Raw genomic sequence first — 21,876 nt, forward strand, 5'->3', positions numbered from 1 at the left:
AGTCTTCAGCATCCATAGAGAAGATTCAGACACTATAAGCTCACTGATGGTGAATATATGACAAGCGAATTTGGGTGACATGCATCATGCATTTCCACAGCCATTGATGGAGACAAAAAACTGCATAATGCAAAAATATTTGTCTCCTGAAACAGCTTCTTCATTGTCAACATGTGCTGGACTTACCTCAGGTGTGCTCTAATGCATTCTTAGCAGACTGATGATTTTATATGTGACACGGCACCAGAGTTATGCTAGGATGTTTTTTTTCATAGGTAGAGCTCAGAAGATTTGCATTTCTGCTGTAGCTTATATAGCAAAATGAAGGTGAAAGAAAAGAAAATCATTGTGAAATCTGCATACTGCTTAGCATAATCTTTGCTGAGAAAAGAATGTCTCCATTCTGCTTTCATGTCTAATTGCAAAAAAATTCCTACTTTCATGTGTGTTTACACTTATACTAATTTGATTGTGCTATCCCATATAATATTTATGATTTTCTAAATATTAAAAAATTGTTAAGGGGAACACATTTTCATAATTTTGCTTGCTTTCTTCAAACAGAACATGACATAGATATGTAAAATATAAAATACAAAAATAAATCTCTAATTAAATTACTAAATTAGCAATAGATTAAATTTCTTCTTTAGATTTTTATATGCCCCCCTTCCTAGCACCTGCAATGCATCAAAATTTATCTCGATTGCATAATTTCTAGATTAAAGCATACGTATGACTTAATAACACCGATAATGTAACTAGTAATGCAAAAGCTAAACTGAAACTCTGATGTAACTAATTCGGAACTTGAACTCTTAAAATTTCGAATAAAGAAACCTTTCTCTTAATAGACTATCATATTTAATAACTGCACACTTTTGCTTTTTTCCCATTAAGACACTACTTCGGTTGCTTACCTCTGCCAGCTATTGTCATGACTTGAAGAAAGCTGCAAACATAGCCATATCCACACAAATTTTTTCCTAGAAAATTAGTTCTTAGGACACATGTACTGTTTCCTTGCATATCATCATTGTGGATGCGTTATGTAACCCACAATTTTATACAGATTATATTTTTGAACAATGGACAATAGCTAGCAGAGGCTAAGTGACCAAAGTGTCTTAATGGGAAGGCAGCTAGAAAATGGTGCACAATTATCCAAAATGAAGGTTCACCAAGAAAAGGTTTGGGTTTAGGTTGCTTATTAGAAGAAAAGTTTCAGTTCTCGAAATTTGAATTCAGGTTCCAAGTTAGCTACATCATCAGCATTATGCAAGGCATATGACATAGACTGATCTAGAAATGAAGCAGTCTGGAAAAATTATTACTTATTTTAGAACAGAGAGGAGTAATTAAGGATTCATTGCTAGTTTAAATTATAATTTTGAAATCTGTATATGTTTTATTGAGATTTACCTATTTTTTTATCTTACACACACATATATATAATTTAAAAAAAAAAACTAACTCTCATCAGATTATATATCGTTTTCAAATATTTAGATCATTCTTTAAACAACAGCAGGTAGTTGTACAAAAAAAGATGTTACTAGAAATAAAATTATTTTATAAATGTTCATTTCTGAAAAATAAGAATGCACAAGCATTAGTACAAAGGATCAAAAAGAATCAAAGTCTTATATGTAGAGGTGTTGGAATTTTTAGTTACTCATGATTCAATTTAAGTTAATCATTCAAATACATGTTTTGCTTTTAGCAGCAAATCACAGTACTATTTTTGGAGATATAATAGTGTCAGAGATTTTATTAATGCTAGTATAGTTACTAACAAAAGCCACAGTACAATTATCTCAAGATGACTTTTATTGCAATTTTGCTTTATGAAATGACATGTCAAGTAAAATCCAAAATAATCATGATGAAGGAAATTACTAAAACATGAAATCTGCATGTTTCTGGTGTCAGTGACAATCAAACTGGCTTAGGATTGTTCCAACACAAAATTAAAATTGTAGAAAATTAAAAACTGCAAAAATAAATAATAATAATAAGTTAGCTTGAGAAGCTAATGACATTGCTATGTATTAAAAAAAACTAATAGGTGGAGAAAATCTCAAATAAAATGTTTCATGAAATAAGTTCGTAAGAAAACGAACAATAAAGAATAATTGAACTTATGTACAAATAAACTACTGAGATTTAACTACAAACTAATTTGTAAAATTACTATTCAAATATATTTCCCAATAAATAATTAGGAATATAATAATGGAGCCATTTACACATTACTTCGTACAGTTTGAATCAGAAACATATTTATCTGTTGAGAAGTATAACTTTCCAAATAGAAGGAAAGAATAAAAAGCATAGAAATACACTTCTTATTTTTAAATTCCAAATTATATAACTTTTAAGATATTTTTTTTAAAATCACAAGTTAAAATTGAGTACCCTAAATGCTCAGTAACTTTTGTTTTTCCTCTTTGAAAATACAGACTTAGACATCAAAATCCACTGAATTTTATGAAGATAAAATTCTTCATAAAATTCCCAATAAATAATTAGGAATACAATACTGAACTTATCCAGGAAGTCTTTGCCACCTAAAAACCTTCAAAATATGAGCATAAAGAAAGACTATAATTAATTTTCAAAGGGAGCTTTGTTTAGAGGAAGCTCCCACCTATGACACGCATTTTGTGTCAAGAAAAATTTGAATTTTTTATAACAATATGCAAATGAGTTTGTTTCTTTTTAAAAAGAGATAGCCAAAACAAATCTACTTCCCCTTTGTAAAAAGACCACAGGCACAAAATGCTTCCTGTCACTTGAATTTGGAGAAATAAAGATAAAATAAATTCCTTACATTAGTCAGTGACTTAGAAAATGATTTGTAGTAGAAAATAGATGTTTTCAAGCCGAAAGTCAAGGGGCATTAAATTACTTCTTTAAAGCTGTAAATTCCTTATGAATGATTTCACAATAAATAAGTTTAAGCACATGTTAAAAAATTTGTGCTAAAAAATAATACAGTTTATACTTCTTTTATGTGGTAAAAATTATAAAACAGGAAAATTTACAAAAACTGTACATTGTGAAAAACAGTACTAAGTACTTACACTTTTGAATGAAAAATTTCTAGTTTTCCGATGTCTTTTTAACATGAAACCAACATTTAACATTCTGATAATTTCATATGCTGAATGTGAGATAAAAAATGCAACTTACAAAGCAGTATGCAACTGCTTGTTGATAAATATATCGAGAAATAAAATGCATTTATATTCTCAAACATGTTAATAACTTAATGCTAATAATAAATTATTTATGAACAGTAAATGTGTTTAATTTTAGCCACTGGTCATATACCTATTAAAGTACAGATATAATCTGACATGACATACATACATTTAAATGGCACTATATTACCATATTTTTTTTCCCCACATAAAAATAATGAGACATCAAAAACATTCCTTCAAAGCAAAAGATTATCCAGCAAACCAGTCCATTTAGCACAAAATATTCAGAAATGGTTTCATAAAATGAGCAAAATAATGATAGAAATTTGTAAAAAACCCTTCAAATTTTTTATACATATATTCAGGATAAGTATGTTCATTAAGTTTCATAAACTATATGAAAGAAAATTAAAAAGATTATGCAAATAAAGGCCATTTTTTATCTGTAATTACTTATACGAATTTCAGATTAGAAATGCATTTTAAAAATTAAAAAATTTCATAGTTTGTATTTACATGAGGCACTCTTATTTTTTTTTTTTTTAACAAGGAAAAGCACAAAAATAAAATTTCATGTTGATTGTCCCAATAGCCATAATCGTACCTAAGGCAGCTCTGAACTTAATGATACATTTAAGTTTAAGATAACAAGTAGAACAACAATTAATGCATAGCAGTAAATAAAATTTTGTTTTTAATGATTAAAATTCTTAATTTCTCCCATGTAATAGGCCAGGCTTACCTGCTACATACAATCATTATTTATAAAATGAAATAACTGTATTCTGATTTCATAAAATTATAAGTTACTCTATATTTTACTGAACAATAAAAATTACACTATACATTAAAAAAAAAAAAAATACTGAGCATAATACTTCATGAAATCTTTCCATATTTTTACTAAATATATATATCTAATATTCATAATGAAAATTAAAGATTGAAGCCAATTAACCTTGGCAAATATTGCACATTAAAGGATCCCTCTACATATATATAATTAACTCTGCAGCATCCAGAAAGAATTTCAAAATAAAGTTTCTTTTCAAAAAGTTATAAACCATACATATCAACTATGATTTTTTTTACCTCAACATTTAACAATAAATAATGGTAAAATTTAAGCTAATTTACAGCACCTATGTAACAGCATTATTATTAAAAAAGTACAAAATTTTGATTAGTAATTTATTTTCCCCTATTTCTAAACATATTCTTTTTATGGGGATCCTGTACTAGGTATTATTAGGCTTAACATGACTAAATAGTAAACATTATATGGAAAATTCCCTTCTATAATTGCATTACACACAAGTTTCATCAAGGCTACACTAACAACAACAAAAAAAAAAAAAAAAAAAAAAAGAGGGGGGGGAGTACAATATTTTTTTTTTTTTAATTAATAAAATTGACTCAAAAGTTACATTATGGCACAATTGATATATTTTTGCCAAAAAATACAACCACTACTAAAATCATGCTACTATCAAAATAAATATATTAAAAGACTAAAAAACAAATAATTACAATTTATACAAAAATTTTATTTTTACAGGATTACAGAAACTTCACCAAATTAAAGGAGTGCTATATCATATATAAAATATTTTTTAATACTCCTTACTTATTATTTTAAGCTTTTTACATTAAAAAGCGAAGGGGCATGAAATATATGTCAAGCTATTAAAATGTAATTATGTCTATATGTAGTCATAATGTAATATACGATTTTAGAATATTACAGATATACTGAAATAATGTTATACACCATATTAAAAAAAGAATTTATTCTTACAATGCAAATTTAATTTACTTTGAAGCTGAGTCTCAATCATTTCAGAGAATTAAATACTTTTTACTTAATCTACTCATTTTAAAATACTTTTTACTTTTCTTTTATTTCAGACTTTTAAAATACTTTTTACTTTTCTTTTACTTTAATTTCAGAGAATTAAATACTTTTTACTTAATCTACTCATTTTAAAATACTTTTTCTTTTCTTTTCTTACTTTATACCAAGTAAAATGAATCTGTAAAATAGTACTCTAAATGTTGTACAAAGTCCTTAAAATATGTTTAATAATCAGAGAATCAGAGACTGCTAATTACAAAAGCAATATGTTTGTAACAATCACTTTTTCAAATTCCTTTCTATAACATTTTTGAAGTAACTATTAACAGATGCATAGTAATTACAAAGATCTAATATAATTTATATCTATGACAGAATTATAGATTATATGAATGATTTAATTTGATGAATAAAAACAATGAACTATAGGATTACTATTAGTTAAATCCAGTATTCAAGAACTGAATGAAGCTAAATTCTGAAACTGCAACAGGTTACTTTTCCAAATTTGGCAATAACATTTTAAAAAGTAGAATTCACACCTCTTATGTAAAATCTTTACGATTTATAGAACTTTGTTAATATTTATTATTTACATGTAAAAAAATACATACATGTAATTAAAATATAACAGCTGTTTTAATCCAATTTTGTTTTATAAATAATAAAACATCTGCAAAAATTATCTGGCTCACTTCAATTAGCTATTACGAAATAAAATCTAAACCAACAATTAGGATTTTCTGGGACAACTTTTTGTTTTGCAAATTTGGCAAATAAAACCACTGCATTAAAATAGCCTTATAATAAAAAATATAAATGGTTAAAATTAAAACAGTAGCACAATAGGAGGGGAAGGGATATATTATTAAAATTTAAACACAGAAGAATAAAACAAGCTTTAAACAATTTTTCTTTTTTAAATATACAAGCAAGAAATGAAGCAATTATATATATATTTTATTCCTCAACACAAACATACTACTAATTAAAACTCTGAAATATATAATTTCCAAGGTTAATGATAAATTTTGTGATGTATAAGCACTCACTTTAAAATAAAATTTTCTTCCTAAAATGCATTAACAACATGAATTAGTTATATCTTTGACTTTTCCAAATTAACTGGAAATATATACAGCAGTCCCTCATTTATTCAATAAACCCTTTCATCCATTTCCACACTCTCATAAAACTCTTCATGAGTTAAAAAACCACATTTGTCCATAGTGATTTTCAAACAAGGAAATGAGCAAGAATTTCAGTAACAGTGTATCAGTACAATACTTTTCTCTTTTTTTTACAAATATCAATAAATAACATAACTATATTAGAAATCTGCACTATCATTACAGATGAGTGATATTTTTTGAGTCATAATATAAAGGACTAGAATCTGATTCAGAATTTATTTCATCATCAGAGAGTTTTTCAATCATTGAAGGCAAGCTAGGAGACCTTTGCCTTCTTTCTTTACATTCAGAGGATAATTCCTCACTTCTTGTATACAAACTATCAGGATAATCATCTAAAAACTCATCAAAAAAGTCTCCATTATCAAACTCAAAATTATATGCCTCGATGTAGCCAGAAGATTTCCCAGGAATACTGTAAGACCCAAAGACATCTTCAAAGGGACGCACTGTATATTCTGAAGTGACAGAGAAATCTTCAGCTGGTGATGCATTAAAAAACTGTCCGTTCAGAAAATCATCCAATTCATCTTCACTTTCACTAGCTGGAGTTATAATAATTCTTGGTACAACAGCTGCCGAATGTGCTGTCACTACAATATCCTTATCATCTGTTGTTCGCTTAGGAACTAAAGGAAAATTCTGATTTATAGTGTCTTCATTTTCCTCTATAACAAAGAAATGTTCCCCAGCACCTCTTTCAGAGCCTTCATTGCAACTCTGGGCAATAGCATCTACCATATTTTCAGTAGAATTACTTTGACTGTTGCCTGATTTATTATCAGCAAGGCTATTATTTACAAGCACCTCATTAATTGAAACACAATCATTCACTATTTCAGTAGACATTTTAAAGCTGTTGTGGTACTGATTAAGTGTACATTCATTATTTAAATATGAAGAAATATCACTACCACCTTTGGTTTCAGAGAAATTAGATTCCACATCTAATTCTTTCCTATTCTCAAATACTCTTTCACGTGTAGATTCAGTTTCCATGTTTAGAACTGTGGCAGTATTAATCTGGCTTTCTTTTTGTAAATCAGATGCATTATTAGTATGAACTCTGTCAGAATAAAAATCATCAATTATTTTCTTTGTAGACAGTAATTCTATGTTATTTTCATGACTATGAGAACATTCTGAACTTTGAATATCTTTGATTGTTTTGCCATCATCAGTTATAATAAGACTTTCAGTTTGTTCTTTTACATCAGCTTTATGGTGTATTTGAGGTAATTCAAAAGATGATAAGGCTTCTTCATAATTTGAATGATTTTTAGAATCATCCTTTGTTTCATCTTTACAATTTGCAGTTAAATTCAATTCCCCATTAGTTTTTTCTTGTTCCTCAATCAATATGCCACTTAATGGTTTATTATGGACGGATCCTTCACTTACAATGCCATTTGATGCATTCATTTTATCTTCATATTTGTTTGTATTGTTAATACATGTTGCATCAGGTTCAAAAGACCTATCTTTGGATGTACTTGCACTATTTTTTGGTGAAAATTCATTAAAATTATGAGTTAAGTCATCTAAAGGCTTTTTAATTGAATTTTCATATGCTTCCCCCTTTACAAAATTTTTATCAGGACTTTCCTTTGTTATTGTAGTTTCATCATTATGAAGTCCTTCATTGAGTACCCCATTTAAATTTTCATATTGAATAAACATCTTTTCTTCCAATTTTTTATCATCTGATGATCTTATAGTATCAAAACAAAGATCACTAACTGGTTTTTCATTCAAATTACTTAAGTCATTAAAAGAATTATCGAAACTGTTCTTCAATTCACGTTTCTCCACACTTGCTGCTTGAGAATCAATATCATTATGCACAGAATATGAAAGGGAAATGTACTTTTCCTTATCAGAATCTAATTTTGGTTTCTCATTGCATTTTATAACTAACTGATCTGTTAAGTTGGTACTACAGCTAACATCTTCCACTCTTTCACTTTCAACAAGTTCTTCAATTATTATTTCTTCATTACCATTTCCAGGTATGCTCTTATCTGTAACACTCATCTCTTCAGAATACATAGTAAATGCAGCACATTCATGGACGGTGACATTTTCATGCTGTACCTCAGAATCTGGCAAAAGCTCTTCAATAATTACATCTTCAACAGTAGTTGCATTTTCCTCTTTTGGAGTAACTGTTTCATCATATTTTTGGACGGACACTGATGAGTTTACTTCCAGTTTACTGGGCAAATATTCATAAGATTGCTTATCAAGAACATTCTGCATAAGTTTCAACCTGTTTTCTTCTTGTGCTAGGTTGTTCAGCTGATTCCTTATCAGTTCACTAATCTGGTCTTCAGACACAGGAGAATACTTTTCTTCTAAAAGAGAAAACCAAATAAATTAAGAATGGGAGATAAAACATAAATGTGCATATTACAAATAAGCAAAAATATGATTCTGAATTATAGATTCTCAGGAAATCAAAATGAGATTTTTATTCTACTTCAGCTGTACTCTCCAACCTTTCAATTAGTACTGCTTTTGCCAGCATCACCGAAAAGAGAATGAGAATTAACAGATATACAAATTCTTTGACTGTGAGTCTATAATACACTGAAAAGGATCAGTCATTCATTCTATTTACTTTTCTAAAGAATCTTATATTCAGAGACTTTACATGTTTTATTTCACTGAGTTTTTGTTACTGAGTAAGCGTTTAATAAACAAAATTTAAAAACTTGTTAGTAGATTTCTAAATTTAGGTAACATTAGAAAGATTTAACAGTTCAGTGTTGTGGGTATAATGTTTTAATAAAGAAGTCATGTAAAAATTTTATGTACATAATAAATTTATTTAAAAAGGTGTTTGTTTATTTAGTGAAAAGACAAAGCAGCTTTATAAAAATGCAATAAAACTTAACGTGAAGGTGGCAAAATTTTTTTGAAAAAGAAACCGATGCTTAAGATGATAAGACAGGCTAAAAACAAAAAAGAAATACCTTCAGGAGAATTAGAAGGTGCTTTGAACTCTGAAAATGAAGAATATTCTAATGGGTCAAATTCTTCATCTGAAAACCCAGAAGTCAAACTGTACAACAATGGACGGTTAAGGGGTCCTACAGATGAACTAGTATAAGTGGGTCGTCGTACATAGGGTTCAGATTCTAATTCTTCAATTTCAACAATTTCATTCATGTCTTCATTTTCACCTACATGTAAATCCCAATCTGAAAGGTAAAATACCAATTGAAAAACATATTCAAAATTGAGGAGATTCAACCACGAAATTCAAAAAGATATCTGGCACATAATCACAACTCTGCAAATTTTTTATTCTAGTAGGATAGGAAAAAATTACTTTTTAAAAGTAAAAAGCTAAGTACTATTAACCTTTTAACTGTCAAGTTATTTTGATGATTTGGGTGCATAAATTGTCAATTTGTTTTATTCCAAAAATGAAATGCTTGCCTCAAAGTCAAAAAATCAAAAAAAATGCTGCAGACTTTGAATTTTAACCTCTATCCTTTGAAACCTTCAGTCAAATGCTGCCATATGTTGAACTGAAGCCGAAATAAACTTCTCACGATATATATTCGGGTATAACAATACGATGCACTAAAAAAAAATAAAATTAGCCCTAGTAATATTCTGGCGTGACATTTTGGAATACCAGTGCTGTGCCCGAGATTATTTCGGGCGTGAGAGTTAAAAGGTTAATAAGCAAATAATTCTAAAAACAAAATTACAGAAATATTTGCTTTACTAAATATTTTGTAATTCTGATCTACATTATAATAATAAATTAAATGTTTTTCAAAGTTTTGAAATTTTGTAGCATGTAAATAAAAGTAAATATAGGTACCACCATTAAAGCATTTTCCAATTAAAAATCAATGTATCCTAAATGAAGTGTTTATAATCAAATAACAAAACATTGAGTTTATATTATTTATTAATATTCATAACAAACTTTTGCGTCATAACAAAATATATGTTATAGTTCATCAAGCTTAAGGACATCTTGGACACACACACACACACACACACACACACAAAAAAAAGAAATCTTTCGGAAAAGACATCCACTCATCTGAGTATAAATCCAAGAGCATTTGGCCAGTGTGGCAGCAGTCACAGGTGTCAATTCAAGGGGGATGGCAAAAATAAAAAATATACATATGGCATCTAAAAAATTAAAATTGAGTTTATATTATTTATTAATATTCATAACAGAAACTTTTGCATCATAACAAAATATATGTTATAGTTCATCAAGCTTAAGGACATCTTGGACACACACACACACACCAAAAAAAAAAAAAAAAAAAAACTTTCGGAAAAGACATCCACTCGTCTGAGTATAAATCCAAGAGCATTTGGCCAGTATGGCAGCAGTCACAGGTGTCAATTCAAGGAAGATGGCAAAAATAAAAAATATACATATGGCATCTAAAAAATTAAAACAAAATGTCAATAGGGGTTCCATTTTATACCCATTTATATCTTTTGTGCAAAAATTATACCACCAAAAATAATGCAATGTACCATCAGTTATACCATATTTTGAGAATTCTGGTAAAATGTAAAATCAGAATGTTTTAAAATAACTAGTCAAATTGTCAGAAAATCACTGAAACTTATTCTCTGACCATTTCACTTGTTATTTCATACTGAAGAGGCTGTTTTAAAATTTGTAGATGATTTTGGGGCCCTTTAATTAATGCTTAAAATGTAAAAAGTAATTGCTTAAACATTTGATATGATAGCATGTCTTCTGGACTTTGCACAGTGATTTTCCATAATAAAAGAGCTTTTCAAAAAAATTACATGGGTATTGATTTCCATTCCTCTTCCAATACTTTCCAGAGTTCATCAATCATGGTGAGTTTGGAAAGAATTCTTTTCAAGAAACCAAAATCACAAAAATCCATAGGTGAAACATCAGTACATTTGCATGAAAAGGAAGATATACAATACCTATATTAATCTTCATGTTTTCAAGGAATGCAGTGGCGCTTTTCGAAACATGACTTATTGATTTGTCTTGATGAAGTTTCATTCAGTGAAAGTTATTTGCATAGAGAATTAGAAGTTCTGTAAATACTGGATATAAAACTTTCTCTTGCTAGTATGCTGAGTTGACTTTTAACATTCTTTTCCACTTTTCTTGTTTTTAATTTTCCATTATAAGAAAATCCCATGACAATCATAAACTGCTTACTGAAATTTTCTTTGCACTGACAAAACCAGGTTTGTATACTCTTTTTTCTTCATTTTTGACAATAAATAAACCTTTACTTGTTGGAGTTATTTAGGTATACAAATGTTTATTATTAAAGTTATTTAGGTATCAATGTTTTATCGAGGGTCACATTGTATTTCTGTTTATCTCCTGCTAAATAGTTTTCATACAAGGTTCTACAAATTGTTCTGCATTGAGCCAAACACCTCAGCAAAAGCTGGTGAAAATCATAATTTTTAGCTTTATTGAGTCATAAATCTTGGTTTCTTTTATTAATTTTTGCTACAGATGTATTTGTTATACAACTGCAATTGATTTCTGCATAGACAGATTTTCTCTCTTTACCAACAATTTAATTTTTGAAACATTAAAAACAGTATACAGTACAAAGTACAAAATCGGGATTCGTCAGGACTTCGATTCCAGATTTGGAATTTTTCCAAATATTAGATCATCGGTTTAAATTTAGTATGATGGCATGTAGAAATTATAAAATTAAAAATATGACATTGTGGTTTATGAAATAATGAAGTATTTATTATCTAAAGCGTATCAAAATTTAAAAAAAAAAAAAAAAAAAAAAAAAAAAAAGCTCCATATATATTTGTTTACCTTATTAAAAATTTCTTTCAATGTAAGTTGTTTAAGTTGCTTCGTTTTTTGTGCTAATACTTTCTTTTTAATTCTGTAGACAGACATAATCTCTTGTTCAGTTGCATTGTTGAAGTCCTGTAACTGCTGTTTCGAGAATTCCGATTTAACTTGTCAATCGAAATTTTCTCGTTTTCAGTAACTTCTCTGTCACTTTCTTCACTATCGGTAGTGGTATTTTCTGGATCTAGAACTATACTACATATTTTGCCATTCATTAATTGATTGATGATTAAGAAGCATTGTCATCACAAAGAAAAACTTCTTTTATATCATCTTTATTTATTACCGCTTCTGCACATTTCTTTAGAAAATCAGTTAATTGGAAAATTTTACCTTTGTTTTGCGATATCCAAAAACCTTTAAAATTCACGGCTATTATCATCAAATTAGCTATCGTTCACAATACATATTTCACTATGCATCATGAGCTTGGCGACTAACGAGAAGTTGTTCCGTTAAATTTTATCTTGCTTCTATTGCACACTGAGACAATTAAGCCTGAATTGTGTTAGTTTAGTTATTTATTATACTTATGTCTATTTCTTGCACATGCTTAAGGCTTATCAGAGTTCTGAATAAAGAAATTCTCACATATACTTAAACCTTATTGAGGGCTGGTGCTAAATAGATATCTTATCGCCTGATGCAATCTCTGTGGGTCCTAAATTCTGCGCCTCGGTTCGGCCATATGAGCCCTGGCATTCGTTCTGGGTTTATGTGAATAACAAATCAGTTATTCTTAATTCAAATAGCCCTAAATGTAATCTTTGGGTCTATGAGTATCATCATCAAAATCTATTTTTAGCATATGGAAAAAAATTTTTGGTAAATTTTACCTCGTCAACCTTTTGGTGCATTTAACTTAAATATGTAATCATCGCCAAGCGTAATGTCAACATAAAAGGTTATCATACTCCTTTATTATTCAATTACTAACATAAAAAAATTGTTTAGGCATTGCTACATGAGTCATTACTCAAGTTGTCATGTTTTGATAAACATGCAGTGATGAAAGGAAAGTAGGTAGGAATAGCTTCAGTATAGACCACCTTTAAAGTTTGGCGAATTTTTTTTGGCACCAAAGCATGTGAAATACGTTGTTTTGAAAAACGGTTACCATCAAGATTTTCATCAAAAATGGTGGTCGTCTTGCTTTCACCAGAAATCATGGACAATAGAAATAAATTTACGACTATTATACAGAATTTTAAAAGACAAAAATATTAAGGAATGATTAAGGTTAAAAGGATATAATTCTGAAAACAATGCCGGAAAATCTCACATTTGCTTGGCTTTTCTAAATGTAAGATACCTTTGCACGGTATCTTACATTTTTCACAACAAACTTTATCCTTCAATAATCCACGATCTATTAAAAATCCTCTAAAAAGTTCATACTCTCTTGTTAATTCATACATAAAATATCTGTTTGGAATGCTTGGCTTTCCCAAATTTTATGCTTGTTTGAAAACTTCATTTTCCTTTAAAATCTCCTGATATTTAATTACAACATCACTAACAGCAGGTTTAGAGCAATCCATAACTAAATGCAAAAATCCTGATCTCCAATACAGTATTCTCCACAATATCTGAGTGTTAAACAATCGCTGGAAATAGTGTTATGAATTTTGTGTTTAGACAGTTAATCTTAGTAGAATTCTAATTAAAAATGTTGTATTTCCCCGTGCAGTGCAGTGCGAGACAAATTTTAAGAGAAAGCTATGCCAGAAAAGTAAGATTACAGAGGCACATGCATTTAACTTTGAGTAAAGGGATATCTCAGTAATTTGTATTGAAATTGAATAAATGTAATTGACCACTATGTTAGTTGCAACCATAATTCCATGCTCTTTAGAAATCAGAAATTTACGGTTGTTTACATTGCGTATGTCGAATAGTATGGGTTACCACATGATCGTAAACCGGTGTGGGTTGCCACATCATATTATTTATCACCATTCTTGGCAATATTTTTTGGTTAAAATTCTGGATAGGCTATGACTAAAGCTGTTCCGGAAAGTATAATAAATAATGGTTTGCCAGGTTGGCATCAGATCAACGATGTATCTATGTGGAATGTTTCAGTTTGAGATGTGTGCCAAAGCAGATACACAGCAACGGAGCCAAATTACTAATCGTACAAATTTATGCTAAAATTATTGTTTCTTCAATAAAAAGGTATTTAATTTAGTGTCAAAGTGAAATTAAGAATTGGGACTCTTCCAATATTTTATTATGCATGGAGGGGGAAATCAAATGCGCATGCGTAAAGCCTACGAGAAAAATGTTGTTGGTAGTTTTGACGTCCAGATTTTAGATTAACCCGGATAATGGACGTCTGGATTTCGGACTTTGTACTGTATACTTTTTCAGATATTCATTTGGAGTTTTCCTTCCACATAGAAGTAATGACTGATGGTTTTTGACTTTCCAATTAATAATGTTGCTTATTTAACACCTAGAGATTTTAATACCATGTATTTCATAATGCTGTTGAATTATGGAATTGAGATATTTCTCTTTGAAATGTGCAAAAACATATCTTTGAATTCACAGCTTGTTTGCATGTGACATTTTGAAAGGAGATGAAAAATAGCAAATGATATTTCTCACTTTAAATAATTAAATTGTAACAGACACATTTTTGAAGATCATCGACTATTTTATGCATAATGTGTAAGTATCTATAGTGTTTAAATAGAAAAACAAAGACATGAAATACAAAAGATTTAAACTTTTTTAATGAAATTTTGTCATTTTTTTTATCTATTTAGAGCATTTAAAATTTACATGCGTATATATTGTTATGCATGTATGAGTTCATAGTAGATTAAATGCACAGAAAACCAATGAGAGCTTGATAAAATTTTTTTAAAAAAAAAAAAAAAGTTCTATAACTTTTCACAAAAGCACTCGTACAGCTCTTCACGCTATCACAGAGCACAATCAGTAGTTACTTTACAAACTATTAAGAACGTTAAACACAATGCAATATAAAATGCATATAAAAGACAAAGCTCTAATAGATATCTCAATACTCCAAAATCAAAAACTCAGAACTTGATGCTTTCTCCGGTCTTATACAGTTTTCCCCCAGTGACTGAGGAAGCTCTAGTACCTTCCACTTCCTGAAATTACTGGAAGGCATATGACAGACCGAATACAATTACATATAGCGATCAATTACATTTATTATATCACAATATCAATTATAGTTACACAGGGATGAGACAAAAATGTTGCCAAATTTGGTGACTTTTGGCAATTTCTTGCCCAATTTGGCCAAAAATTAGTTGTCAAAACCGTCATCAGCTTGGCAGTACCTCACCAAGTTAAAAAATAGCCATTTAATTCAGTGTTAAATAGACTTGCCCCTGTAGTTTTATTTTTCTGGCAAAGCATAGTCTCTTTCAAGCATTTCATGTTATATTATACAAAAAATACTACAGTTTCACATATAATTTCCCTAAATTTATATACATACATACAAAATCCGAAACAATACTATACTCGGCTAATCTTTTGAATATGGTAACAGGTAGTTTGGCAACATTTTGGTAAGGCGATAAAGGTAGGACTTTGTACCCAAATAAAAGTCCTACGAGTCCAATAATCTGAGAAATACACAGTTCGAATCACAGATTATTTTGTCTCACAGAAATGAGAGATCATGAAACATGTCATGTGACATTTTCCGGAAAATTCCGATCGTGATTTTAGCTAATAAGCACTTAGAAACAATTTCGCTGCTAAAGTGCTGAATCGCCCACTTATTTGTTTGGTGCATTTTACAACAGTAAGAAGAATTGGATTTTTGTCAATTTTCTTTGACTTTTTAAGTGAAAATAGGTCAATGTGTACATGGATAAAGTCAAGAGTGTGCGCAATGACATTTTTGGGCAATTCTGGGATGTTTTTTAAAGTGAAAATAAGTCAACGTGTACATGGATACCGCGTTATGTGCAATTCTTAAAAACGCGCTAAACAGTAGGCGATTCTGCACTTTCTCCCAATTTCGCACCTAAACTTCGTCATGATTAAGCACTTTTGTTCCATAAAAGTTCTAGCATAAGCGTTATTCGGCTAGTAGATTGTTGGAAAAAATGTTGAGTAAAAAAAAAAAAAAAATGTGTAAAATGTGTGTTACCTTTACTTCGCAAAAATAAAAAAAATGTGTTACCTTTACTTCGCAAAAACAAAATGGGTTTTTGAAAAAAAAAAAAAAAATAGGTTGCAGTAGCAGGGTTGGTCGCCAAATTTTCGCCAAAAAATCGCCAAGTTACCATAATCCGAAGATTCACCCTATAGTCTGCTACCAAGTCTTCAGCAACCAAAGGCAATTTAAAAAGATACAAATTCAAATACAGATATTAATTTAACAATATGCATAATAATTACAAGGTAAAATGCTTACCAAATAAACTTTAAATGCTCTAAATAGTTAAAAAATGACAAAACTTGTGGCAAAATTTGAATATGTTAATATAAATCTGAAAGCATTCAAAGTATTTAATTGCACAGTCTTTTAGCAAAACTATATTTTGACAGAATATGATGATAGAATATGATATATTTTGACAGAATATGATGATAGAAGCGACTTTTATTTGGGTTATTGTGACTGTTAAAAAGAGTAATCACTGAGTTATCTGTTTCAAATTTACATGAAATGCATACCTAAAATTTTTTATTTTATTGCACACTAGAAATTCGATGGACTGTAGAACAGGAAGAAAAGATAATTTTACATTTTAGTGATCAATCTTATTTTATTTTAAAATCAAACATTATCACTGGATAGCAAGGATAATTTTTCAAGAAAGATTCTGGTCACTGAAAATCCCCAATTAAAAATTTTTTTGCAGGGATCAGTGAAGGAAAAGGGCTATAGTTACCTTTAATGGAATTTTTTCCATTTGCGAAAAGCGACTGGTGTTATCTGGGAAGAATGATTACGTAAATCTAATACTTTTGTTGACCTCTCAAATAGCAAATTCATTTTTTTTAATTCATTATTTTTTGTATACATCAAATAACACTGATGTTTTCCTGGGATTTTTTTTCTTGATCGGCCAGCCTGATAGATGAGTGGCACTTTTCAAATAGATGCTTTCTAAGGTACTGATTTTTCCTTTTCACCTTAAGTGGAAAGAAACTAGAAATCTTTTTAGCTTCAAGTTAATTTTATTTTGCCACCGCTTACTTCAGATCCAATTTTCAATGCTTTCCCTAATTATTAACTTTTAAAACTTTGCCAAATTCATTTTCAATAGAACATTCCTTATCTGAGGTTTCTGGGAAACTTTCACACTCTCATTACTGCCACTGAAAAGTAAATTCTGCTAAATTAGCAAAATAACAAGGCTGAAGAAGAATTACACACACAGCCTGTTAGAAGAGTTAACTATGATTATTAATTTTCAATTCCCTAGGTATTTTGCCATCTATACCCAGCCACAGTATTGCCAAAGTTTTTGCCTCTACTTTATAATGAACTTATAATGGACTCTCAATGACAGCACTGAAGTCTATAATATTAGCTCTCCTTAATGTTTGCTGCAGAGCTTTGATAAAAAGAACAGATCAAAGTAAATTAAAATTCAAATTAAATTAAAATTATCAATTATAATTAAAATTATCAATCAAATTAAAATTAGTATAATTTCAACTAATTTTAGCAAATCTGACAATGGCATATAACTTTAAATAGTGAAATGTCATACACAAATTTCTTATAAACAAGATGGTAAATATATAAAACAGCAACCATTGATAATGTTTTTATAGCATTTTTAAGATATATGCAGCAGACTGATAGCTACTAAATCCATCAATAAACAGTATAAATTACATACCGGCATATTTTTGATAATCTATATTCCAAAGAAATTCTTCTGCTGCTTCTTCAATTGGATAGCCATCTTCACTACTGTCAGATGCAGGTGGATATTCAAAGACTACTTGCGGACTTTCTTCATGGAAAGAAACACTTTTCCTTAATGAATTAAACTGAAAATGAAGACGTATGTAAAAAGCACTCAAAATAATGGCAGTTTTCATATAGTTAGAATTACATAAAAAATATTCTTATTTTTACATAATAAACAAACACACTAAAAATTATGGCCACTAAATGCATAAACTGCCATTATCTTGCTACAATCTCTAAAGGAATACACAAAGTACAGTGAAACCTTCCATGATGGAATCTGAAAGAAATCACCATTTCTGAAAATGCAAAATCACATTAGCATTGATTATCACCTAGTATACCTTCACAGCAAACCATATTACCTGGAACTGTGGGGGAGGGTTGTCTTCAGGAAGTTTCGTTTATTAATAAAGTCAGTAGTAAATGTCCATAAAAGAAGTGATATTTATTATGAAAAAACAAGAAAAAATTTGCATTATTAGCATTTCATTTTAATAGTATTTCACATTACTTTGATGCTTTCTTATTTTTGGCCATACACTGACAAATCAGATTCCAAGCAGATTGTTATTATGATTATCAGCCTAAAATTATGACCACAATTTTGGTGCAAATTTGAATATCACTTGGACTGATACTAATTTTGCTCAAAATGTCTTGCATTATGCACTAAATAATTCTGTATTGAATAAAGTCGCTAAAACCTAAATGAACATGAGAGTAGGGAAGACAAAGGAAAATAAAAATGTCATTCAATTTGAATATCACTTGGACTGATACTAATTTTGCTCAAAATGTCTTGCATTATGCACTAAATAATTCTGTGTTAAATAAAGTCAGTAAAACCTAAATGAACATGAGCGTAGGGAAGATAAAGGAAAATAAAAATGTCATTCAGTTTTTGCCATTAAGCAATGAAAGTTCAAATTTTATATATTCAGAATTACATGGCAAGCACAAGGACTGTCACTGGTTTTGCACTTCCTTTATGATGGTTATATCATCATTTAAAGTGAGCATTTTTTTTCTAGTTTAAATACCATACTTGAGATAAAATTACGTAAATATGTTTTCAAGGAATAAATTATAAATTATCTTAAATGTTATTTTTAAATACTAGGATACACATCTAAATTAGACCAAAACATTTTAAGAAAAACAGTCATTATTTCATATTCAGACTAATGTGATATATCACACAATTTATACAAACATATAAAGATATACCTTTTTCTCAGGTGTCACGAGAACACCTTTAGTTGGTGTTGCATGGCAATCCCATGTTTTAGAAAATACTTTCATGGGACTCTGCTCTCTACTACTATTAGAAGTTTCACTTTCATCAGCAACTTTAGAGATATCAACAACATTCTTAAATTTATTGTGAATGCATTCAAAAGAGCCTGAAGTAGAACTACACGAAGTGCCACTTGCAGTTTCCTCGCTATCACTTTCAAAATCTGGTGTGTATACTGTATCTCTACAAGGTGATGACTCAACACTGCTATATGGTGATGGTGATTGTGAGATATTCAAATGGTTAAGAGTTAAGCCATTCAGTCGATCCTCTTGGCTCAAATGATTTAAAACACTTGTGATATCTAAAAGCAATAAAAAAACTGGTAATGCAGTTTGAATAAAATAAAAAAGTATCCAGTAAATATCAATCAACAAATTTCAATACTTATTGCTAGCTTATTTATTAACAAGCAACAAAAGTTGGAAACATGAAAAACTGCTTTTTAACCCTTTCAGGACGGGCATCCCACATACGCATTCCCTAAGAACGTCTCTTACAGCCGGGCGTCCCATCCACGCATCACTAGAGATTGCATTCAGAGGACGGGTGATACGTACACGCATTTTAAGGTGGAACGTTTTTCTGAAGGCCATTAGATGGCATCCAATGTCCATTACTTTTGAAACGAACACAGTTTTAGATTCCTGAATTTGAGTTTGATATATTCTGCTTGACTTTGGTATTTTACTCATCAGCTGTTGCGAGGGGGGGAAGCGTAAACAGAGGCGGGCTCTTTAAATCGCTGCATGCTAATGAAAACATTCTCCCTGATTTATATCCAATTCCTTTTTTTATTCTATTTTTTCCCTCTACTATGTATGGTCTTTTAGGGTTACTGTGCGGAGTTCTTTTATATTTTGCATTTCCTTCAGATATATTTCCGTTTCTTCTCTTTTTATTTAGGAAAGCCTCACCTCCAGTCTATTATAGCGGGAAGGCGCTATTTATCAGAGGAAGAACACCCTCGTATGGTTAGCGAACCCTTTACATACACAAATGAGAGTAATGATTCATTTTCTAAAGAGTTAAAAGTGATACTTCTCAGTGCTTCGAGATTTACCACACTTGTCTTCATTTTAAATTTTGTTACTTCTTACTGTAAATAGTCTTTATTGTGTTGTTTTATTAATTTTAAACTTTATTGACGGATTTTATCAATTAAAACTTTGGAATAATTTGAATAGCACTTCCGAAAATTATTTTACAAGATAAGCAATTTTTCAAATATATTTTCATGTAAAATAAGGAAAAAAACGTTATTATGTGCTAATTTTAACATATATAAGAACTCAAGTAATAATCTAAAATGATACCAAAAATTACAAGGCTAGAAGCAAAACTTTTTTTTTTCTGATTTTTTTTTTTATAAAATTAGGCTTAGCGATGCAAAACCTTCATCCTGTATGGAGGCTGCCTTCGATTCCCTTCCGTCCCACACGAGCATCTTAAACAAAAGTGCGCTGTTGCGAAAAGGTTAAAGAATGATGTATTATTTAGCTTTTGAAAGATATGTAGAGTGTAAGATTATGTAAAATTCAATTCCAGAATGACAATCAGCAAAATGTACATAATGATTTTTCAGCAGCACCTAAAAATATGCCTAAGCTTTTAACTTCATTCAACCTAAAATATATCGCACTTTTAAGAAATCATAAGATTTGAAAAATAATTTAAGTTAGATAAAACGATCTTTTTTGGTAGTAATTAACCACAACTAAATTATCTCCATCAAACAAATAATTAATTATGTGCAAGAATTTTCTTTCAGTAAGAATACAGTAGAAGTCCAGAAATCCGCAAAGCTTGGGATCAGAGGCTGTGTGGATTTTAGGACAGAAAAGATAAATCATAATATTCAGACTAAAAGTGCAAAATAAATAAGGCATATTACATACATTTAATTAAATTATTATATACATCATTGCAATAACTTATTATATGCATTAAATTATTATTACATATATAAATTGATTATATTATTCATTGTATTATATGTACACAGCATCAAGGTTTGCCGATTTCGCCTCATGCAAAGATTTACGGTTTCGGATTCCGGTGTTAGAATCACTGTTGTTGTAAACAGCTTTTCTTTATTTTTTTGTATATCATACAAAATCGTGTCGCAATTCCATACGATTCTGCTCTAAACCGAGGAGTAGCACCTGCCTCCATCTTTTGCAGAATTTGCACTTTTTGCATTACCTTCAATGCAACATGTTTACATTTTTCAACGTTGCAAGTAGTAAAATCATGAGTGTGTTTTTTATCTGTCATTGTATTAAAAAGGGTTGAAATTTAAAATATTCTTAATTCTTCTTAATATCCACAAAATATCCGGATTAAAAAAAAAAAAAGGCAGCACTAAATAATCTCGTGAAATAACAAAGCTCAGAAAATACAACAATGCGAAACGTTAACTTGAAAGAAGAGTTGAGTGAATCGTCTGCTTTTTTACCTCGATGCAGATTAGAGGGGAAAAAACTTTTATCATGATGTCAATAATTTGGTATTTCCG

At 29.6% G+C, this 21,876-nt stretch overlaps 1 protein-coding gene across 1 annotated transcript in view; it reads right to left on the reverse strand.

Moving 5' to 3' along the window:
• The window catches only part of LOC118195452 (uncharacterized), a 122,852-nt gene that overhangs the window by 1,375 nt on the left and 99,601 nt on the right, over positions 1-21,876 (reverse strand). Inside the window, exons 13-16 of the mRNA XM_035366781.2 lie at positions 19,289-19,662; positions 17,985-18,138; positions 9,233-9,460; positions 1-8,611 (exon numbers count right to left, since the gene is read on the reverse strand). The exon at positions 1-8,611 is cut by the window's left edge and continues 1,375 nt beyond it. Of these exons, the coding sequence (XP_035222672.2) occupies positions 6,414-8,611; positions 9,233-9,460; positions 17,985-18,138; positions 19,289-19,662 (2,954 nt within the window). The 3' untranslated portion in view covers positions 1-6,413. The remainder of the gene's footprint in view (positions 8,612-9,232; positions 9,461-17,984; positions 18,139-19,288; positions 19,663-21,876) is intronic.

The sequence above is a fragment of the Stegodyphus dumicola genome, chromosome 6 (assembly GCF_044657685.1).
Source record: "Stegodyphus dumicola isolate Sdum_Otavi_A_Nest chromosome 6, ASM4465768v1".
Taxonomy (NCBI): domain Eukaryota; kingdom Metazoa; phylum Arthropoda; class Arachnida; order Araneae; family Eresidae; genus Stegodyphus; species Stegodyphus dumicola.